This window comes from Ictalurus punctatus, chromosome 12 (genome assembly GCF_001660625.3).
Source record: "Ictalurus punctatus breed USDA103 chromosome 12, Coco_2.0, whole genome shotgun sequence".
In the NCBI taxonomy this organism is placed as follows: Eukaryota; Metazoa; Chordata; class Actinopteri; order Siluriformes; family Ictaluridae; genus Ictalurus; species Ictalurus punctatus.
In genome coordinates this window covers 11,005,608-11,023,493 of record NC_030427.2, presented here as the reverse complement: position 1 = coordinate 11,023,493, position 17,886 = coordinate 11,005,608, and the positions used below count along the sequence as shown (strand labels likewise).

General features: G+C 39.0%; 1 protein-coding gene across 10 annotated transcripts in view; it reads left to right on the top strand.

Moving 5' to 3' along the window:
* The window catches only part of rbfox2 (RNA binding fox-1 homolog 2), a 72,872-nt gene that overhangs the window by 39,813 nt on the left and 15,173 nt on the right, over positions 1 to 17,886 (top strand). For 7 of the 10 annotated variants that reach the window (XR_006983409.2, XR_001814196.2, XR_006983410.2 and 4 more), the window contains 5 exons: positions 1,273 to 1,479; positions 2,960 to 3,124; positions 4,453 to 4,506; positions 8,044 to 8,136; positions 17,577 to 17,691. Coding sequence is in view for 7 of the 10 variants with exons in the window: in XM_017481806.3 (XP_017337295.1) it covers positions 1,273 to 1,479; positions 2,960 to 3,124; positions 4,453 to 4,506; positions 8,044 to 8,136; positions 17,577 to 17,691 (634 nt within the window). In the remaining 3 variants the exon portion in view is untranslated. The remainder of the gene's footprint in view (positions 1 to 1,272; positions 1,480 to 2,959; positions 3,125 to 4,452; positions 4,507 to 8,043; positions 8,137 to 17,576; positions 17,692 to 17,886) is intronic. The other 3 variants (XM_017481808.3, XM_017481809.3, XM_017481811.3) reach the window with 2 other exon arrangements.

Here is a 17,886-nt window from a genome sequence, read left to right as displayed (position 1 = left end):
ACCCAGTGCGGCGGTGTTGATGATCAGCAACTCTCGGTATTTTACAGCAAGGGATTGTAAGCATAATGGAAACAAAAACATGCTTTATTTACAGCCGTACAGATGGGGTTTTTTGGGAGGGGGTTTTCCTCTCAAATTAAACAGAAGAAGCCAATTGACAAATGAATCTGGAATTATTTGCGCAGAGGTTTTGAAAACTCCATTAATAACTGATAACCATCGATAATAACTACCTGGAAGCCACCTCCCAATCCCCATCTCACCCGCTTTTGTCTCGCGAGGAGTTCTTGTTTTCACGGGAAACGGAGATCATCTATCAGCGCGTGTTCTGACTCCGCTAACATTAGACAAGTGTGTGTATGGCTAACATCACGTAACGATATTTATCAGGAATGCCACCGAGGAACGTAGGAAATGAAAAAGTAAAAAGGGTAAAGAGAATAAAGGGCAAAGGTTTTGACCTAAAAAAGATCAAATCGGCCTACATCTAACGCTGGAATTACTGTTCACAATCATGATCTTTACACGTTCGAATGCTTCACGCAGCAGAACTGTAGCAAGATTTTGCGTGTCGCAGGATTCACACTTGCCGCTGCCAGCAAGCAGTTCCCGACTTCACAGCTGATATGACTACACCCTCCCCTACTCTCCTTAAACCTGAATTGTAGGGAATGCTCACAGGCTAGAGTTTCTGGACGATTAAACCGGCTATTATTATTATTATTATTATTATTATTATTATTATTATTTGGTGTAAATGGTAAATTCCAAGCAGGGGAAAAATCATTCTCTTACACGATGTACAATCCGGGAGTTAATATGCGCTTGTGCGTTAATGGCGCGGATGACGTCTGTGATCATGTTGGCTTCCTGAATTCAATTAGATACACAGGCGGAAGTGTGGTTAAAGTGACAGGAGTGAGATGAGAGTGCTGGAGATGGAGTGACACGTGAGGGTGAGAGGGGGAGAAATGCAATAGCCTTGGCTTTCAGACACGTCCTCCATCGGAAGCTTTCCTGCAATCGTTAAGCGATCGCTCGAGTGCGTCCCGTCTCAATCGCATCACTTTCCGCGCTTTTGATGTCTCCCTTTCTCTCGCACTCTTCTATTCGTTCGTTTAAGCGCACTCTGTTGTCTCTTCCATTTCCTCCCCCCCTCCCCTCCGTCTTTACGCTACTCTGTGGAGTGGAGTCCAGCCAGCCAGGCAATTAACCCCACGTATAATCTCTTGTTTTTCTTTCCTTCTCTCTTCTCCGTTTTCTCTCTGTCAGGGTTCTCAGGATGCGATGGGGGCTCAGGAAGGCCTCGTCCCCCCACCGTACTCGTCCTTCCCCCCTCCTCCCCCTCCGCCACCCCAGAACGGCTTGCCGCTGGACTTTGGAGGCAGCGGTATTTACCCTGCAGGGGGCCAGGGGCAAGTGGAGGCGCCGGCGGGGATCACTAACCCCCCCTCAGCCCCCAACACTCTCAACACACAAGTGAGTGTCACCACATGAGCTCTGAGCATATGGTGAAGTAGGGGGCTGTTTGGATAGCTGCCCCTTCAAAAGCGGCCCATTTGGGAGTCGGGGGTGTTTTGATCGGCCTTTTTACACCTGTTTGAGAACATCAAACTCGGTAGACAGAGACGTCGACGTTTTAACATACCGCCCAATGAGCATCCTTCTGTTGATGCTCTATTGACGTTTCTTATACACGCAAGGCTCATTTTATTGATCCTGTAAGAGGAAGTGCATTATTCTAGCAGACATCACAGTATGGCGCGTAAGTACAGAACAGTACAAGGTAGAAACGTGATGAATAGAATCAAAGAAAAGAAATGGCTGTTAAGTGATGGTCAGATCCCCCCCCCCCCCGAGTTTATACCACAGCACTCATATACTCAATGCTCTATAGCATTAATAATAATAATTGTACTCACTGTAATGCGTGATTGTTTCTATAGTAGTTAATTGACAGGGTGTTGTTAATGCTTCACACACGTAAACGTTGTGTAATTGTTTTGGGCAGAGTCTCCAGTTCCAGTGCTTTGTATCACGTGGTGGTGTTTAACAAAAAAACATAAATGTTGGTATAGTGACGTTTCCTGTAAGGAGACATTTAAGGTTTATGGAAGAAGTCTTGAGGAAAGAGGAGTTTGAGGGTTTCTGCTTTCTTGCTGACATGACAAGAAAGGCTGCTGAGGGAACATTGTGCTTATCTCTGCTCTAACATAAGCAACTAAAGGACCTAACATGACTATAAATGGATAAAAAAGGATGACCGGTTGTTTCTTAATTAATAATCAACTTCATGCGTTATGAGAGCAGTCATACACTTCGGCATGTTCTGCTATTGGAAAATAATCAACTTTGCGGTTCGTGTCCGGACACATCACACATCACTTAGTCTCATTATATAGGATTTCTAACAGAGCTGCGAGCTCGATGCGAACTCGATGCAGGAATGTCGCGGTTTTTCAATTCACGCTGCCAATCTGCGATTCCGGAACAATTCTTCTCGAGCTTTAATTCATACAACCTACGTTATTTCAATTTCTTTTTCTTGAAGCGTAACCGTTTTCTGCTTTGTAAAGCACAGTACCGTTGTTATTTTCATCCATTATAACGCGTCGATGTTTTTCAGCTGCGGACATTTTGTAACTCAAGGAAATTCATTTTGCGCGTTAAATGCTGAATATTGCATGAGAGAACCATGCTGTGAATTATGGGATTGTAATGCTACGTTTCCTACTTTCCTTTTGATGCTTTTATCAAGTGTCCATTTTGACAGGTTAAAAATAACGTGCTGATGGTTATGCCTCTCATAAACGCGCTCTCATGATTTTAATCCTTAATTTGATGCTTCTTTTGCTTCCCTGAGTTTTCCTTCCTCTCCCATAATTCATTCATTCATTCTCTCTCTCTCTCTCTCTCTCTCTCTCTCTCTCTCTCTCTCTCTCTCTCATTCCTCCCACAGTTAACAGACGGCTCCCCCCAGGCCGAAGGCCAAGGTGTGTCCGGGAGCGGTTCAGGAGTATCTGTGACCGAAGACTCCGTAGACGGGAAAGCGACCCCGAAACGTCTCCACGTCTCCAACATCCCGTTCCGCTTCCGAGACCCCGACCTGCGCCAGATGTTTGGGGTACGATCCTGTCCCATTTTCCCCATCATAACCCTTTAACCACAGACGAAGTGCTTGTGTCTAATGTTGAAGCGTTCTGTTTCCAACAAAGCTATTTGTTATTGTACCAAGAGCTGGTGATTGTGCTTTGTTGCAGTATCGCCATGACAACAGTTTGAACCACTGTTCAGAGAGGCATTAACAGTGCAGGTGTAAGAATTATTGTCAATAAATGAGCAAAATGAATATCCCAATGATCAGTCAGTGGTCTGTAGAAGACGGATCTGTTTAGACGTCTTCGCTAATACATCAGAACGTTATCGGTGCTGAAGGATTTGACGATGGAGAGTCAAATACATTCCTGAAGGCAGAAAAACTGCTTACAAAATCATTCTTGCTTGGTATGATTTTTACAGCGTGCATTGTGGGCAACTCCCACAACAATTACGTAATGCTTTGGCTTTCAAACCCGTGGAAATGTGAGTCATTTCCTAAAAAGGTTTGAAACATCACCATGTTTCAGGGAAGAATAATAATAATAATAAAAAAGGTTTACCTAACAGGGCTTTTGTTTTGGGGCACATAGGACGTTTTCTGGCGCAGTAAGCAGAAATCGGAAGGACAAAGAGAGGGGTTAATGCAGCGAGCCCTGAACAACACTGCCCCCTTGTGCTGAGAAGTCCTGATTAGAATTAATTGGGGGGGAATAACATATGAAGTAAAAAAAAATAAATAAATAAATTTTATATATATATATATTTTAAATAAAGAAATTAAAGGTAGTCAAAAATAAAATCGTAATATGGTCAAATGATAATGCAATAAATAACAGCAGCGACAGAAAGAAGAAAATAATAAGCATAATAAAAAAAGAATAAACATTCAAAAATTTTAATAATCCTGGAAAGTATTTAAAAAGGTGTGCAAAAAATATAACAATCCAAATATTTTTAGAGCAAGGTAAAAGTAAGAAAAAAGGTGTAAATCTGTAATAAAAAGTTGTGCAAAAACAGAATAATAAAATATTTAAAAAATTCAATAGAAGTAGTAAAACAGTGTAAATAAATAATTTTTGAAACAGAATAAAATATGAAAATAATCAAATTAATGTAAAACCAACATGCCGGTAAACGGAAGGCGTGTAATAAAAACTAGTTATTGAGTGAAAATCAAATGTTTAAATCATGCTCCTGCAGCGTAGAAAGTGTGCAACTGTGTTCATGCTGTATGTAATTGAGCGTGACTGCTGTTGCTTAGCAGTTGACCTCAGACCACACTTCATTCTGCCAGTCACATACAAGCACTGCGGCACAGATTCTGATCTTCTCGCGTTTCTTTCTTCCTCACAGCAATTCGGGAAGATCCTGGATGTGGAGATCATTTTCAATGAGAGAGGCTCTAAGGTACGAGACCATCGCAGTGATCTCTCTATTTTTTTTTTTTTTTTTTAAATTAATTTTGTAATTTGTAATTTTTTTCTTTTTTAAATTTGTTTTTATAAACACCGCCTGGGCGCATTATGTAAAAACACCACACAGAGTTTAAAATTGCAGCTCACTCTTCTGCGTCATGTGCAGGCCATGCACAACTACCTCTGAAACTGAACCCACACTCCCACTCTCTCTGTTTAACACACACACACTCACAGACCTTTTACGAAACAGTCTCAGTATAGTTTCGCGTTCCTTTTTTGTCAACAGTCAAGTCAAGTGGCTTGACTGTATATTATTGTTATTTCAACCGTATACAACTGCGACATAAAACAACACAACCACATTTTATTTTATAACCTTATCCATTTTCATATATATATATGTACGTGTGTGTGTGTGTGTGTATATTATAGTTTAATTTTTTTTTCATCTAGAATATCATAATTCCCAGGTCTCCATATCAGGACACTTCTAATGTCAAGTGGTCAAAATTTTTTTATCATTTTTATTAGGTAAATTCGCCTGTAACTATGGTAACAAGCAAAAAAATTTTAGGCCCGGCTGCTTTAGTGTCGTCCTTGGCATATTAAAAGGTGCTGCTTAGGGCTGGGTGATCTGGCAGTTATAATATTGATGTCGTGATAAATTACGTCACAGCGCTTTTTTTTGTAGATATATCCTGATATATGCGCAAAAGTCTTAGGAATCTTTTTTTTTTTTTTGTATAATCTTTGTTATAGATTTTTTTATTTTATGACATTTTAGATTTCCAAATGAACTGTTCTAGAAAAATGTTTGTGTGTCAGTATAGAAAGCAGCATATTACTCGAGACACTTTTCAGGCAAAAAAACACAATGAAGACTGCTGGGTTTGCATATATATATATATATATATATATATATATATATATATATATATATATATATATATATATATATATATATATATATATATATAATATAAAATTTTTAGTTTTTTTTCATAATTACAAACTGACTAGAAGCTGGTGATACTTCAGTGTAAAGTCTTTTTTTAATAAATATTTTTAGAATATCAAATCTTTTAAAATAGAATTATTTTTTTATATAAAAGAATATTTTTTTTTATTTAATATAAATATATTGTAGACATTAAATAAATCCTTTTTTTTTTTAATTTTTTTTTTATAAATATGTAACGCTTCTGTATTTCTGGCAGTTTGTGAGCAATATTGTGTTACATATCATGTATCGTAGAATTGTCTTTGAGAATCGTTATACTATATTTCTTGCCGTATTGCCCGCCCTCAGTTGCAGTCAGGCTAATAATCTGACTCGCGCTGGAATTTATTTAATTATATACGTTACGGTTTATCGGCTGCCGTGCATGGAGATCTTAAGTAAAAGTAACAAGAGGCGAGAGACAATGGAACCACTGTAGTGTATTGACATACGTTGAGCTGAAAAATGATTTTGTGCTTGATATTTCCATATCGTTCAGTTATAACAAAGAAAAACATTTTTTAAAAAACAAACAAACAAACAAAAAAAAGGTTAAGCAAAATAACACCCAAAGAAGTCTTTCAGTATCAGCACAAACAGACACCCTGCTTTGTATCTGATATTAGAGCTATTTATTGTATTGGGCGTTATCTTTTACACACCATAATCTATTATCGGCGCTAGTCATCGGTAATGTAATATATACCCAATTACAATAACTTCTGCTCCAGCGTTGTTTTTACTGCACACAGGCAGGAGAATCGCTTCATTAGATTAGTTCAACTGTGCGTGAGGAAGCGGAATGAGATGTATCGACCGTCTCTTGCGGAAGAATTCCACTAGCTAAATGGGGCAGTCGTCCACGTTTTGTTGAACAAAACCGCTACCGATGGAGCCAAATTACCGAGAGTGGAGCGCAAGCCTACGTATCGGACTTTACTCTGCGTGGGTGCGTGAGGGATTCTGAATAAAAGTGCATCGCATCCTTCTGATGGACAAACTGCAGGAGAAAGAGAGAGAGAGAGAGAGGTTTTTTTTTTTTTTTTAATTTAAAAGATTGGTTTGTTCTAATGGCTGTTTAAGTGCTCTGCTGTACGGGAATATCTGAGCATTAATAGGCTGCTGTGCTGGCAATAAGAGTGCACATGAAATCCCCAAATCACTCTTAATAGTCAAGTCTAACTGATCTTAATATTTCAAGGAGCCAACAATGATTTGAACTGCAATACAGTAATTTTATAGACGTTTTGAGACTTTCCCTGGGATTTGAAACACTTGAGGTTGAATAATTGTTATTGAATGTCATCAGCGAGTTTATATATTTGATATTTGAGTGTCTGAAACATTTCGGAGAATCGCTTACGAGGCAAAAGCATGAAATACAAGCTGTGAGTACAAATAAGTGCAATAAACTTTTTTTTTTTTATAAGCTACGACACGGCCATGTGACCCCTGTAGCTTGTGACGTTATGTCCAGAAGACAAAAATGTTACGTATACAAAAGCAACGCTAATTTTTCAAAAAAAAAAAGATAAATAATTGAAAACAAATAAATAAATTGTATACAATTTTTATTTTGTTACACAAGTTAACGTTTATTTATCTGTAATGCATAGATTAAAAAAAAAAAAGTAAAAGCGCGTTTAAAAAAAAAAAAAAAAAGGTGAAAAACGTTTTTAATAGCTCTTTTACCACAGCAATTTGCAAGCAATTAATATTTTTTATTCATCAGGGAACAATATGTTGTACATTTTATCCATTTATGGCACCGAATGCTGTGGAATGTCTGCGAAACCAGTTCCTTTTATCAGTTACGTTATAGACGCTGTAAACACTGTTCCGTCAAAGGCTTCACCTTTTCTTTTTTATTTATACATATATATATATATATATATATATATATATATATATATATATATATATATATATATATATATATATATATATATATATATATATATATATCTCTCGAAGTAAATATGACCCAAAAAACCCAGGGTGTTCTGCTACAGAGAAACAACACCTCCTCTGGGAAAACTTCATCCTGTCAACTATTACACGTCTCTTTAATCCATTCAGGCACAGCCTCCACGATACAAGTTGTTCACCTAGAAACGGTGATGTATTCGAACAAATGCTGTAATAAAAACCGGTGAACATCAAGCAACACTTTCTGACCAATCACAATTGAGAATTCAACAGGTCCGTTATCATTCCGGACGATCGAATGTGTGCGTTTGCATATTTTTTACATTTCGAGTTACTTGCCCGATTGAAATTCTTTAGTTGTACACGAATGGCATTTCCTTGTTAATACATAGAGCCTAACGTGTGTACGTTTATAATGGATGATGAATTACAGGTTTCTCCCCGTTCTGGCTTCAGTATCAGTCCGTCTCTCTGACGCGGTGCAAGTTGTTTTTCATCTGTCGTCTCCTGTTGACGGATTTCGGGCACAGTGTTCTGGAAGACGGCGTCCCACACTGATGGCTCTGTCTTATTGATGCTGTCACTGTCATCCCTCAGGGCTTCGGCTTTGTGACGTTCGAGAACAGCGCGGACGCTGAGAAAGCCCGCGAGAGACTGCATGGGACGATAGTGGAGGGCAGGAAGATAGAGGTGAGCTTTATATATATATATATATGTGTATAGATGTATGTGTATATATATCTATATATGTATGTATGTATGTGTGTGTGTGTGTGTGTGTGTGTGTGTATACACACATATATATTTTATATATATATATATATATATATATATATATATATATATATATATATATATATATATATATATATATATACACACACACACACACATACATACATACATACATACATGCATACATGCATACATACATGTCTCGATGATCCTCACGTCTTTGGCACCAATGACCGATTGTGCTTCTTTAGTCCAGCTGTGTGCATGCGTGTGTGTATGTGGGTGTGTGTATGGGTGTGGGTGTACATGTGCTTTGGTCTGGATGGATGGGTGGAGCATGTCCGGAGCGTCTTTGGCATGTTGTCTTCAGAAAGCAGCTGCATGGCGGAATAAGTTGGACATGTGTTTATGAACGTGTTGGGGTTGGGTCCTGCCTGCTCGGTTTGGTCTCCGCTGCTGCTGGGCTGGAACGATCTCGGTTATGAAGCATGCACGCAGACATGTGCTGATAATCAGTCACCATGGGAGCTTCACATTCCCAAATGGAGTGCGAGTATTCTACACACTGAAAGTGCTTCGAAGATAAAGACAGCTTAAGTATAGCCATCCCTTATTTTGGACAAATTTGAAGGCTGCGTCACATACGTCCCTCACCAAACCCCATCATTTTGTTAAAACAGAACTGTAGCTGAATGAGACGCTGCCTGCGTTTATTTATGGTTAAAGGAACAGATGAGCTAGAAATGATCAGACAAGACTCGTTTGGTATCTAAAGGTAACATATTTACTTTTGCACTTGAGCTACAAGGCTAATAAACAAGTAGTAAACTTACAGCTAAGTATTGGCTAGCTTCTATTAATGACTAGCTAATTAAATGGTAAATGGCGCACTTGTATAGCGCTTTTATCCAAAGCGCTTTTTACTGTCTCTCATTCACCCATTCACTCACACACACACACACCAATGGTAGCAGAGCCGCCATGCAAGGCGCTAACTTGCCATCGGGAGCAACTTGGGGTTCAGTGTCTTGCCCGAGGACACTTCGGCATATGAAGTCATGTGGGCCCGGAATCGAACCGCCAACCCTACGATTAGTGAACAACCCGCTCTACCACCTGAGCAACAGCCGCCCCAATTAGATGGACATATAATATTACATTAAGTTAGCTGCCAGTTTTTAGTCTAACTTCTGGGCAGCTGAAACTAGCTAGACAGTAGTACAATTTGTATACCATGCTAAAAAGAACAGAAATCCTTATAGAATTTGTAATGGTTTTAATAGCTATAATTGTATTGGTTTTAATGGCAACTGTAATGCCCCTGTGGGTCTCTACTGGTAAATTGTTGCCTTCTGCATGTTATGTCTAGTGGATAGCATTACAGATCTATAATGGTAATGGTTATAATTGTACACACACACACACACAGGTGCATCTCAAAAAATTTGAATATCGTTGAAGTTAATTTTTTTTCTCCATAATTTAATTCAAAAAGTAGTCCTTTTAATATAGTCTAGATTCATTACACATAGTGAATTATTTCAGCCTTTTTTTGTTTGTTTTAATTTTGATTGAAACAATATATATGATGTATGTGTATTTCCCATTTAATGTAAACAAATACAATTTTAACTATTTTATCAATTTTAACTATTTTATACTATTTTTATTTTTTTGTAGGTAATAGTGCTATGTTAGAAAGTACATAATCAAGTCGGATTGACAGATTTGGGACGTAAGAAGGTACAGTTACTTTTTTCAGCCAAGACATGTTTGATATCTAAAGTTCGCTTAATTAGTTTTATGCTTGAGCTAGTAAGGCTAATGTAGCTACCAAGCTTATCGTTAGCAACTTTGTTCTAGTACTTGAGTTTGTTTTTACCGGAGTTTGTCTTTCATCTATTACCTTTTGACTTTTACTCATTACACTTCAAGAGAAAAATCTGAACTTTTGAAATCTCTGTTGCATTTATTAAGGCAGTTTGTGTTGTGATAGCTAGCGATTAGCAATCAAGGGGGTCATTGCTATGTTCCCAGGGTCCTGTGTTCCCCAGGTCAGTATTCTTTTAGCACACATTAAGTCAACTTTTCAAAAGGTTTTATGTAGTCAGGACTAATTTTCCCAGGGCCCTGTTAACTTTATTATCTTTTAACTTTAAACGCCAAAGACACATTTAAATGAATATCAACAGAGACTAGTTTAAAATGCATCTTTCATCCACACTTGGTATTTATGAAAGTTACGAACTTGGAAAATGAACTAGATTGCACACACTAAAAGTAGCTGTTAGTCTACATTCATACAGTTCATCTCCATGCATGAACAATACTGAAATGTATACACTGAACTGAAGAAATGCCATCGCTTATAAAACACAGTAAACGGTCATAAAAGGAACAAAATGTTAAGTATGAACATGCTCCAGCTGTCACTTGTGCTGAAGAATAACCCCAGCTTTAAATCACCACGTGTTCATGATGTGCTGTATAAATCTGAGGAACATAGGACCCTGTATCAACAGAGTTATCATCATGCTAGCTACCACCTGAGAGAGTAGGCATAAAACTATTGTTGGCTGTATATAATACCAAACTGGTAGCTTCCAGTAAGTGTTCGCTACATTAGCCTTGTAGCTCCTTTAGACATCAAACATGTCATGGACAATCGACTGCATATAGCATAAGGAGAGAGATTGTTTTGTGTATTTTTTTTTTTTATTTTTTTTATTTTTTTATTTATTTTTTTTTTAACTGCCCACCTTAGGCTAAGCTAGTTTAAATGTAGTTATCCAATAATCATGTTAGAATGAAAAAACAAAGCGAAAATTATCAGCACATGGCTACTTGCACGATTTGCTTTCTTTTGAGCATGCTGAAGAATGTTTGTATTTAACCAATCATATTCCTCGATTTATGACCCTGCTCTTTGCTTGTCACGGCACCATGTTGCTGTATTGTTTTTTTTTTTTTTTATTTTCTTAAATACCTGCTGTGTGAGTGTGTCTGTTCTGTTTTGTTTTGTTTAATTATCTTTTTTTTTTTTTTAAACTAGCGGTATATGCCACTGATTCTTAAAGCTCATGAATGTACATGATGATTCCTGTTCACTGTCGCAGGCAGTGCCATAACGCTGGTTGGTTCTTCATTTTGCTTGTTTTGACTCTTCTTTTGTGGAATTTTCTAGAGGGTTGTCTCTTGCTTGAAGTGTGTAATACTTTCTCCGTCTTAGTGACCTTTTAACGCATGTAGACTGTGTGTGTGTGTGTGTGTGTGTGTGTGTGTGTGTGTGGAAACGGATTCTTTTCCTCTCCTCTTCATAGACTCTCATGATTTTAGGTTGTTCACACAAGACGTCAATGCTTAGGAGTGTATCGGCCTTTTTTTCTTTTGAGATCACCAGAATGTTCTGCATGGTGTATTTTTTCCGAGGCTGTGTGTAGTCTTGTGTTTGGGGCACTGGGAGAGGGGGAGATACTTTTAATGATGGCGGCTGAATCTGTCGTTTGTCTTTTAGAAGTGGTGTAGACGTTGTTTTTTTAAGTGCATGATGCCTGGATGACTCTCTCTAGCTCCCCTTAGTGTCCATGGCTGCTTGTGATGGCTGTAGCTGGCATGGGTCTCAGACACACCCCCCCCCCCCCCCCCCCCCCCCAAAACCCCCTCTTCTCTCCATCCTCTCTCCTTTAGCCATCCATCATACCCTACCCACGCGGCTCATGGGGAGAGGCCATGCTCGCGTCGGAGCTTGGTTTTGTTTTTGCATGACTTTTTTTTTTTTCTTTCTTTTCTCTCTGTCTCTCTTCCTGCTGATTGCTCTAGTAGAAAGCAGTAGAGCCGAAGTTTCATTTTGTTAGATGTTTTCTTGAACAAATCATCACTTCTGTGGAAGGCTTTAAATTTTGGGTTAATTTATGAACAATGGCATGTCCCCTTTTTGATTGAACATTGCATTTTGTGGCAGTATTTTCCATCGTTTTTTTTTTTTGTTTGTTTGTTTGTGTAAATGTTTGGGGGAGGGTTCAAGAGAGAGGATTAGAGACAGCTAAAACCTTCTCATATCTGCCATTTCTCTTTCTTTCCCTTTTCCGTTCTTTTTCCTTTTCTTTCAATTATAATCTCCCTTCCACAGATTGGGTGCCGTGCTGTACTTTTTCCATTGTGAATTAGGAAACAGCCATTTTACATTAAATGGTGACGTAAACAGGAGCTATGCTGCTCATGCTAACACTAACAGGACCTGCTTTGAGCAGTTACTCTCACCTCAGAGGGCAGACCAAAGACACTTTCATTTAAATAAGAACAGACGCTAAACACACGCAGCATGCGATAGCATGATAGCCTTGATAGCATGAGTCAATAGAAAATACAGGCTGTACATTCAAGGTCCTTTGCCCGTCATTGATTTAATGTAAATTACAAGCAATTAAGAAAACACAGCAAATGATGTGGTAAATGTTTTTGAAAAGAACGCCGTGGTAAATATTATCTAGCTAGTTGACAAGTTTTTGCTGTTTTCTCAGCTGCTTGCCATTTGCATTAAAACAAAAACAAGCTAACCCACTAAAATCTAGCACAGCATTAACTCCAAATGTTAGCTGGCTAGTTAGCTAGTGTTTTTTTTTTTTATGTAAATGACCGCAAACGCTAGCTAGCTAACATTTCTCACAGCATTTGCTGTGGTAAATGAATTTGGAGGGAATATGGCGCAAGAAAATGCTAGCATTAGTAAACAAAAGCTAGAAAACACACACACACACACAATAATAGCTAACTAGCTGGATAACGTTTACCAATGTGTTCCTTTTCGTAAACGATTTTGGAGGGAACGCTATGGTAAATGTTTGCTAGCTAGTTTTTCTGTTTTCTATCTAACTAGCTAGCTAATAGTTAAGAAAATGACTGATATTTGATATGTTATATATTTGATTCCCCCCCAGAGAATGCTGAGACAAATCCATGGTTATTGTATTAGTTCTTGCAAAGGTTCCTGCACCCTGTGAGTGGAAAAGGCACAACACAGTCTCTTTCTTTGTCTCGGCATCTGTCTGTCTCTTTCTATCAATTTCTCTCCCTCTGACTCTCATACTCTGCTCCTGCCTGTCTTCCTGTCTATAGCTCTTATACCCCCATTTAAGCCTCAGATGTGACCGTCTGCACTCCTCCCTTGAATGATGTCATTTTGCTCTCACCCGCTGCTCATGAATATCCGTTAGCTGCATTCATCTTTCTGTTTTCATCTCTAGACTCACCCATAGAGTCATCAGTAGAGTCTTCCTTCCACCTCCCTTTCTGACTCGAGGCTGACTCAAGGCTGCCGAGTTCTTGCATTTAGAACATGAATTTTTGTGAAAGCGCTAAATCATTTGGCGAAGCAAGCTCTTCGAATGCTTTAGTCACGTCATCCTGTAAACGAGACTAACGCACTGCCTGTTTGTTTCTTAGCCTCCCCGCTTTTAAAACCTCAGACGGCGACCTGAAATGCAATCATTCTAAAACGTTTACCCACCTGCCATTATTTAAATCCTTAATTTTTATGCTTCTTTTGCTTCCCTGAGTTTTCCTTCCTCTCCCATAATTCATTCATTTTCTCTCTCTCTCTCTCTCTCTCTCTCTCTCAGACCTGATTGCTTTCTCATTATTTAGTATATTAGACATTTTTTTTCCCTTTGGCCATTAGCCTACTCTGTTCATATTAAATTTTTTAATTTTTTTCTTTTTTTTTTTTTTTTATCCTAAAATTTTTTTCTTTCTGTTTCCCTGACGACTTCTGTGTTGTTGTTATTGTTATCGTTGTCAGTCTCCACGGTAACCGCTCGCGTGTCGTCATGCCGTTTCCTGGCACATGGTAAGTGTGTGTATGTACGGCTTCATTCCTGAACCACCCCACAAACACCAAACTCAACCTCCTCCCCTTACACACACCCCCATATCCTCTCACCGCCTGCTAAAACCCACATGACCTCCTCTGTGGTCTTTCGCTGTAGTTAGGGTTTTTACACCCACACGGTGCGCTTCATCACGTGAAGATCCATCACAAAGTAATAATTTGACACTCAGTCAGCAAAATCAGCTCCATCCTACTCTCTAAAATGGCTGATTTGGGATTGGGGAAGTTTCGGTGGGTGGGGGTGCAATAACGCTAACTGCTTACGATACACGTTTACGCTGACCACAGCTTTGCCCGTGCAAATAATAAAGGTTTTTACTGCATGAAAATTAATAGATCATTTTTCTGTCACGTTTTGTATTATGGCTACATATTCCTTCAAATGTATAAAGCTTTAAGTACAGAATAAAACACAACAGTTATAGGAAAATAATGTCACTGGGTGGTGTGATCCCGTTACCTCCTCTGCATATTTTCCAATACGTGCTTTATTCCTCTTATACCACAGCGATTGCCTGTGGTAACAATCAATTATTTATTACAGAACTACACGTTGTGTTTTTTTTTTTTGTTTTTTGTTTTTTTTATCCGTTTATAGATACAGTTAACGATATGTAATGTTCACAAGTTAGCTCCGGTCTTCACGTTTGCTATACTAACCTACATTAAACAGTCATTCCATCACAGTCTCTTGAAGACAGTAAGCCAAAAAAAAAAAACAGCCCGTCATTGTGGCAAGAAACCGAACATGAAGGCTTTCCCATGGTGAAAAACTTGCTGACTGTAGTGCTGACACTGGAGACTCCTTCCATAAACGTTATAGACGTTTCCTTAAAGAAACCATCACCTTATCAATGATTATACATTTATTTTCATCATCACAAACACGTTTTAGTCTGTTTATTATTAGACAGTGGATTATGTGGCATGCCGCCCGTACAATTCCCTGTGTTAGTTGTTAATATAATGTTTTAGTTTCTATAGTATATGAAACCTTGCAGCCGGAACGACTGTCAGAGCCACTGTTATAGAAACTTAATAATCACCTTTTGACCAATCACATTTGAGAATTTGACAACGCTGTGGTATAACTTCAGTGATGTGCGCACACACACACACACACACACACACATACATATATATATATATATATATATATATATATATATATATATATAAATATATATATATATATATATATAAATAAAATCTTAGCATGGTATACTATTGTACTGGCATGCTGTAACACACACAATAGACACCCGTCTTATTGGTAGTAGTATGAAACACTGTTTATAACCTAATGGCTGAATTTTGCGTTTTATTTATACAAAGGTTGTGTTTTTTCTGAGTGCAGAAGGTGTACACTGAACCCCTTTAAAGTGTCATAAATCCAGTTATGTAACCGTTCAGCCGTCCAGCTTAAACGTGGGTCGCTGTTCAAAAGCGCAGCTCGGTTTTACTAACCGCTGCAGCAGCTATTTGCGATGAACTCGGTGGGCGTCGTGCCATCGTCTCTTCCACATTCGCACGTTAGCCGCCTCTCCGAGTCGAGTCCTGCTGATATGTTTTATTCAACAGAGTGGAAGATCTCGAACAAAAAGAGGAATCTTTATTAAATTACAGCCATGTCTCACGTCTCGACCACCCGCCAAGGACCACAGGCTACTGCCAGAAATGATGTGCTCTTTTCCTCCTCCTCATTCCCCATCTCCCTCTTCCTCCCTCCCTCTCTCCATCTCTCTCTGTCTCACTCTCATCACCATTAACACATAATCACTCCTCCCCCGCATTGACACGGCTGATGAAACTCTTCCAATAAATTCTTTCATCCCCCACCCACCCTGTCCATTTCTTCCCCCCCCATGTCTCTCCATCCGTCCGTCTGTCCATCCTGTATGTTCTAATGAGCTCTACACATCAGCAAGTCGATTCCTCCCCAAAGACACATTTGGGATGTTTTTACCCGTCATCCATCTGCCCAACTCTGCCAACCGAGGAGCCGGTGAACATATTGATTATTGTGTAGGATGAGAGTTGTGTACTCCCCTCCCCCTCTTTCCATACTCTCTCTCACACACACACACACACACACACACACACACACACACACACACACACACACACATATATATAATATACAAACACCATCTCTTTCTCTGTCTCTCTCTCTCAGTGAAATTGTTTCTCAGGCGATATTGCTCCCCTTATATTCACAGAGGGGTGATTTTCTGTTTTTGTTTTGGGTTTGTTTGTTTTTTTTGGTCTTTTTTTGGCTAAACCCAGAGCTTGTGTTTTGATCTTTTTTGTGCGTTTGTGTGGTGTGTGATGACGGTGTTTGCATATTGGTCTTTGGTGTGTGACGGATCAGTGTCAATGCCTGCCAGTGTTTGGCCTTCATGATTTGATTTGTTGTGTCATGTGGCATATGCATTTCTCTCTCGTTCTTTCTCTCTCTCTTTCTTTGTCTTTAGCTTTCTCTCTCTCTCGCGCTCTTTTTATTTTTTATTTTTATTTTTTTATTATTATTTTTTTTCTTCTTCCCCCACGCCCTTTGTTTCCCTTTGTTGCTCGCTCTCAGGAATCAATCACAAGCTTCCTTTCGTTTGACACACTTCGGCATTATAGTTTGTTTATATATAATCTATCGCTCTTTCTCTCTATACCTTTCTCACTCATTATTTTCTCACATCCCCCCCCCACCCCCGTGTCCTTCTCTCTGAATGTGCACTGCGTCTCTTTTCTTTTACCGCATCCCTTTCCCCTCCTCCTCTCTCTCCCGTTCTCTCTCTGTCTGTATTGAAGCATTATGAAAGGGGGTGAGGTCTGGGCTGCAAAGTGTTTTGATTGGTCCATATGCTGCATCCGATGCTTGCTGATTGGCTGGCGTTTGCTCATTCCCGGTCGTGTACCGAACCGTAATTGGCTGAATGTGATTGCGCTGAATGGTGTGCATTTTCTGAATCTCATCATGTTTGAATATCCGCCTCTCTTTCTTTCTCTCTCTCGGTCTCTCTCTCTCTCTCTCTCCCCCATTTTTTAGAGACGGAATGCACTGTTTGTTCCTTTGCTTTGATGCCGATTTATTTCTGGGTTCTTGTTTGTTTATTGATTCCGTGTTGGATGATCAGTGGGGATGCCATGCATGAAGGGAAAATCTTTAAGCAATATAAGGGAATATCATTGAGCTCACAATTTCTGCTAAAACTCCACTTATCATCCCCAGCCCAACGAATGTCACAGGATAATACCATTTCAGTTGATTCTTGCTGCATCATGTGCAGAGCTTAGTTCACTGTTTGAAAGAATAACTAAATATTAAAACCTTTGTGCAAAATTCCCATCAGTTCCATAACACGAACACTCAATTATTAAAACGAGTTAAATTTATGAATATCTATTAAAAAAAATATATTTGACTTAAAAAAAAAAAAAAAAAAAAAAAAAAGTCAGTCTGTTGAATGTAATGATGGCTTTGGAGGCGGATCAGAGTGGTTACACTGAGCAGAACCTCTGTCTGTCTGTCGGCGGCCAGGTGAACAACGCTACAGCTCGAGTGATGACCAATAAGAAGCTGGTCAGTCCATATGCTAACGGAGAGGGACTCAGCGCTCTGCCTTATGGTAAAGTACACACACACACACACACACACACACACAAATACAACATGCAAGAACATGCTGTTTATTTAATGTTAGACGTGCTAATATACAGATTAGCAGAAGACCAAATACGCATAAAATTCTCCCAATAGACAGTCCACTGAAGGGGACAGGGGGCGTGATGTGAAAAACCACGCATTTGCTTCTGGTAGCATT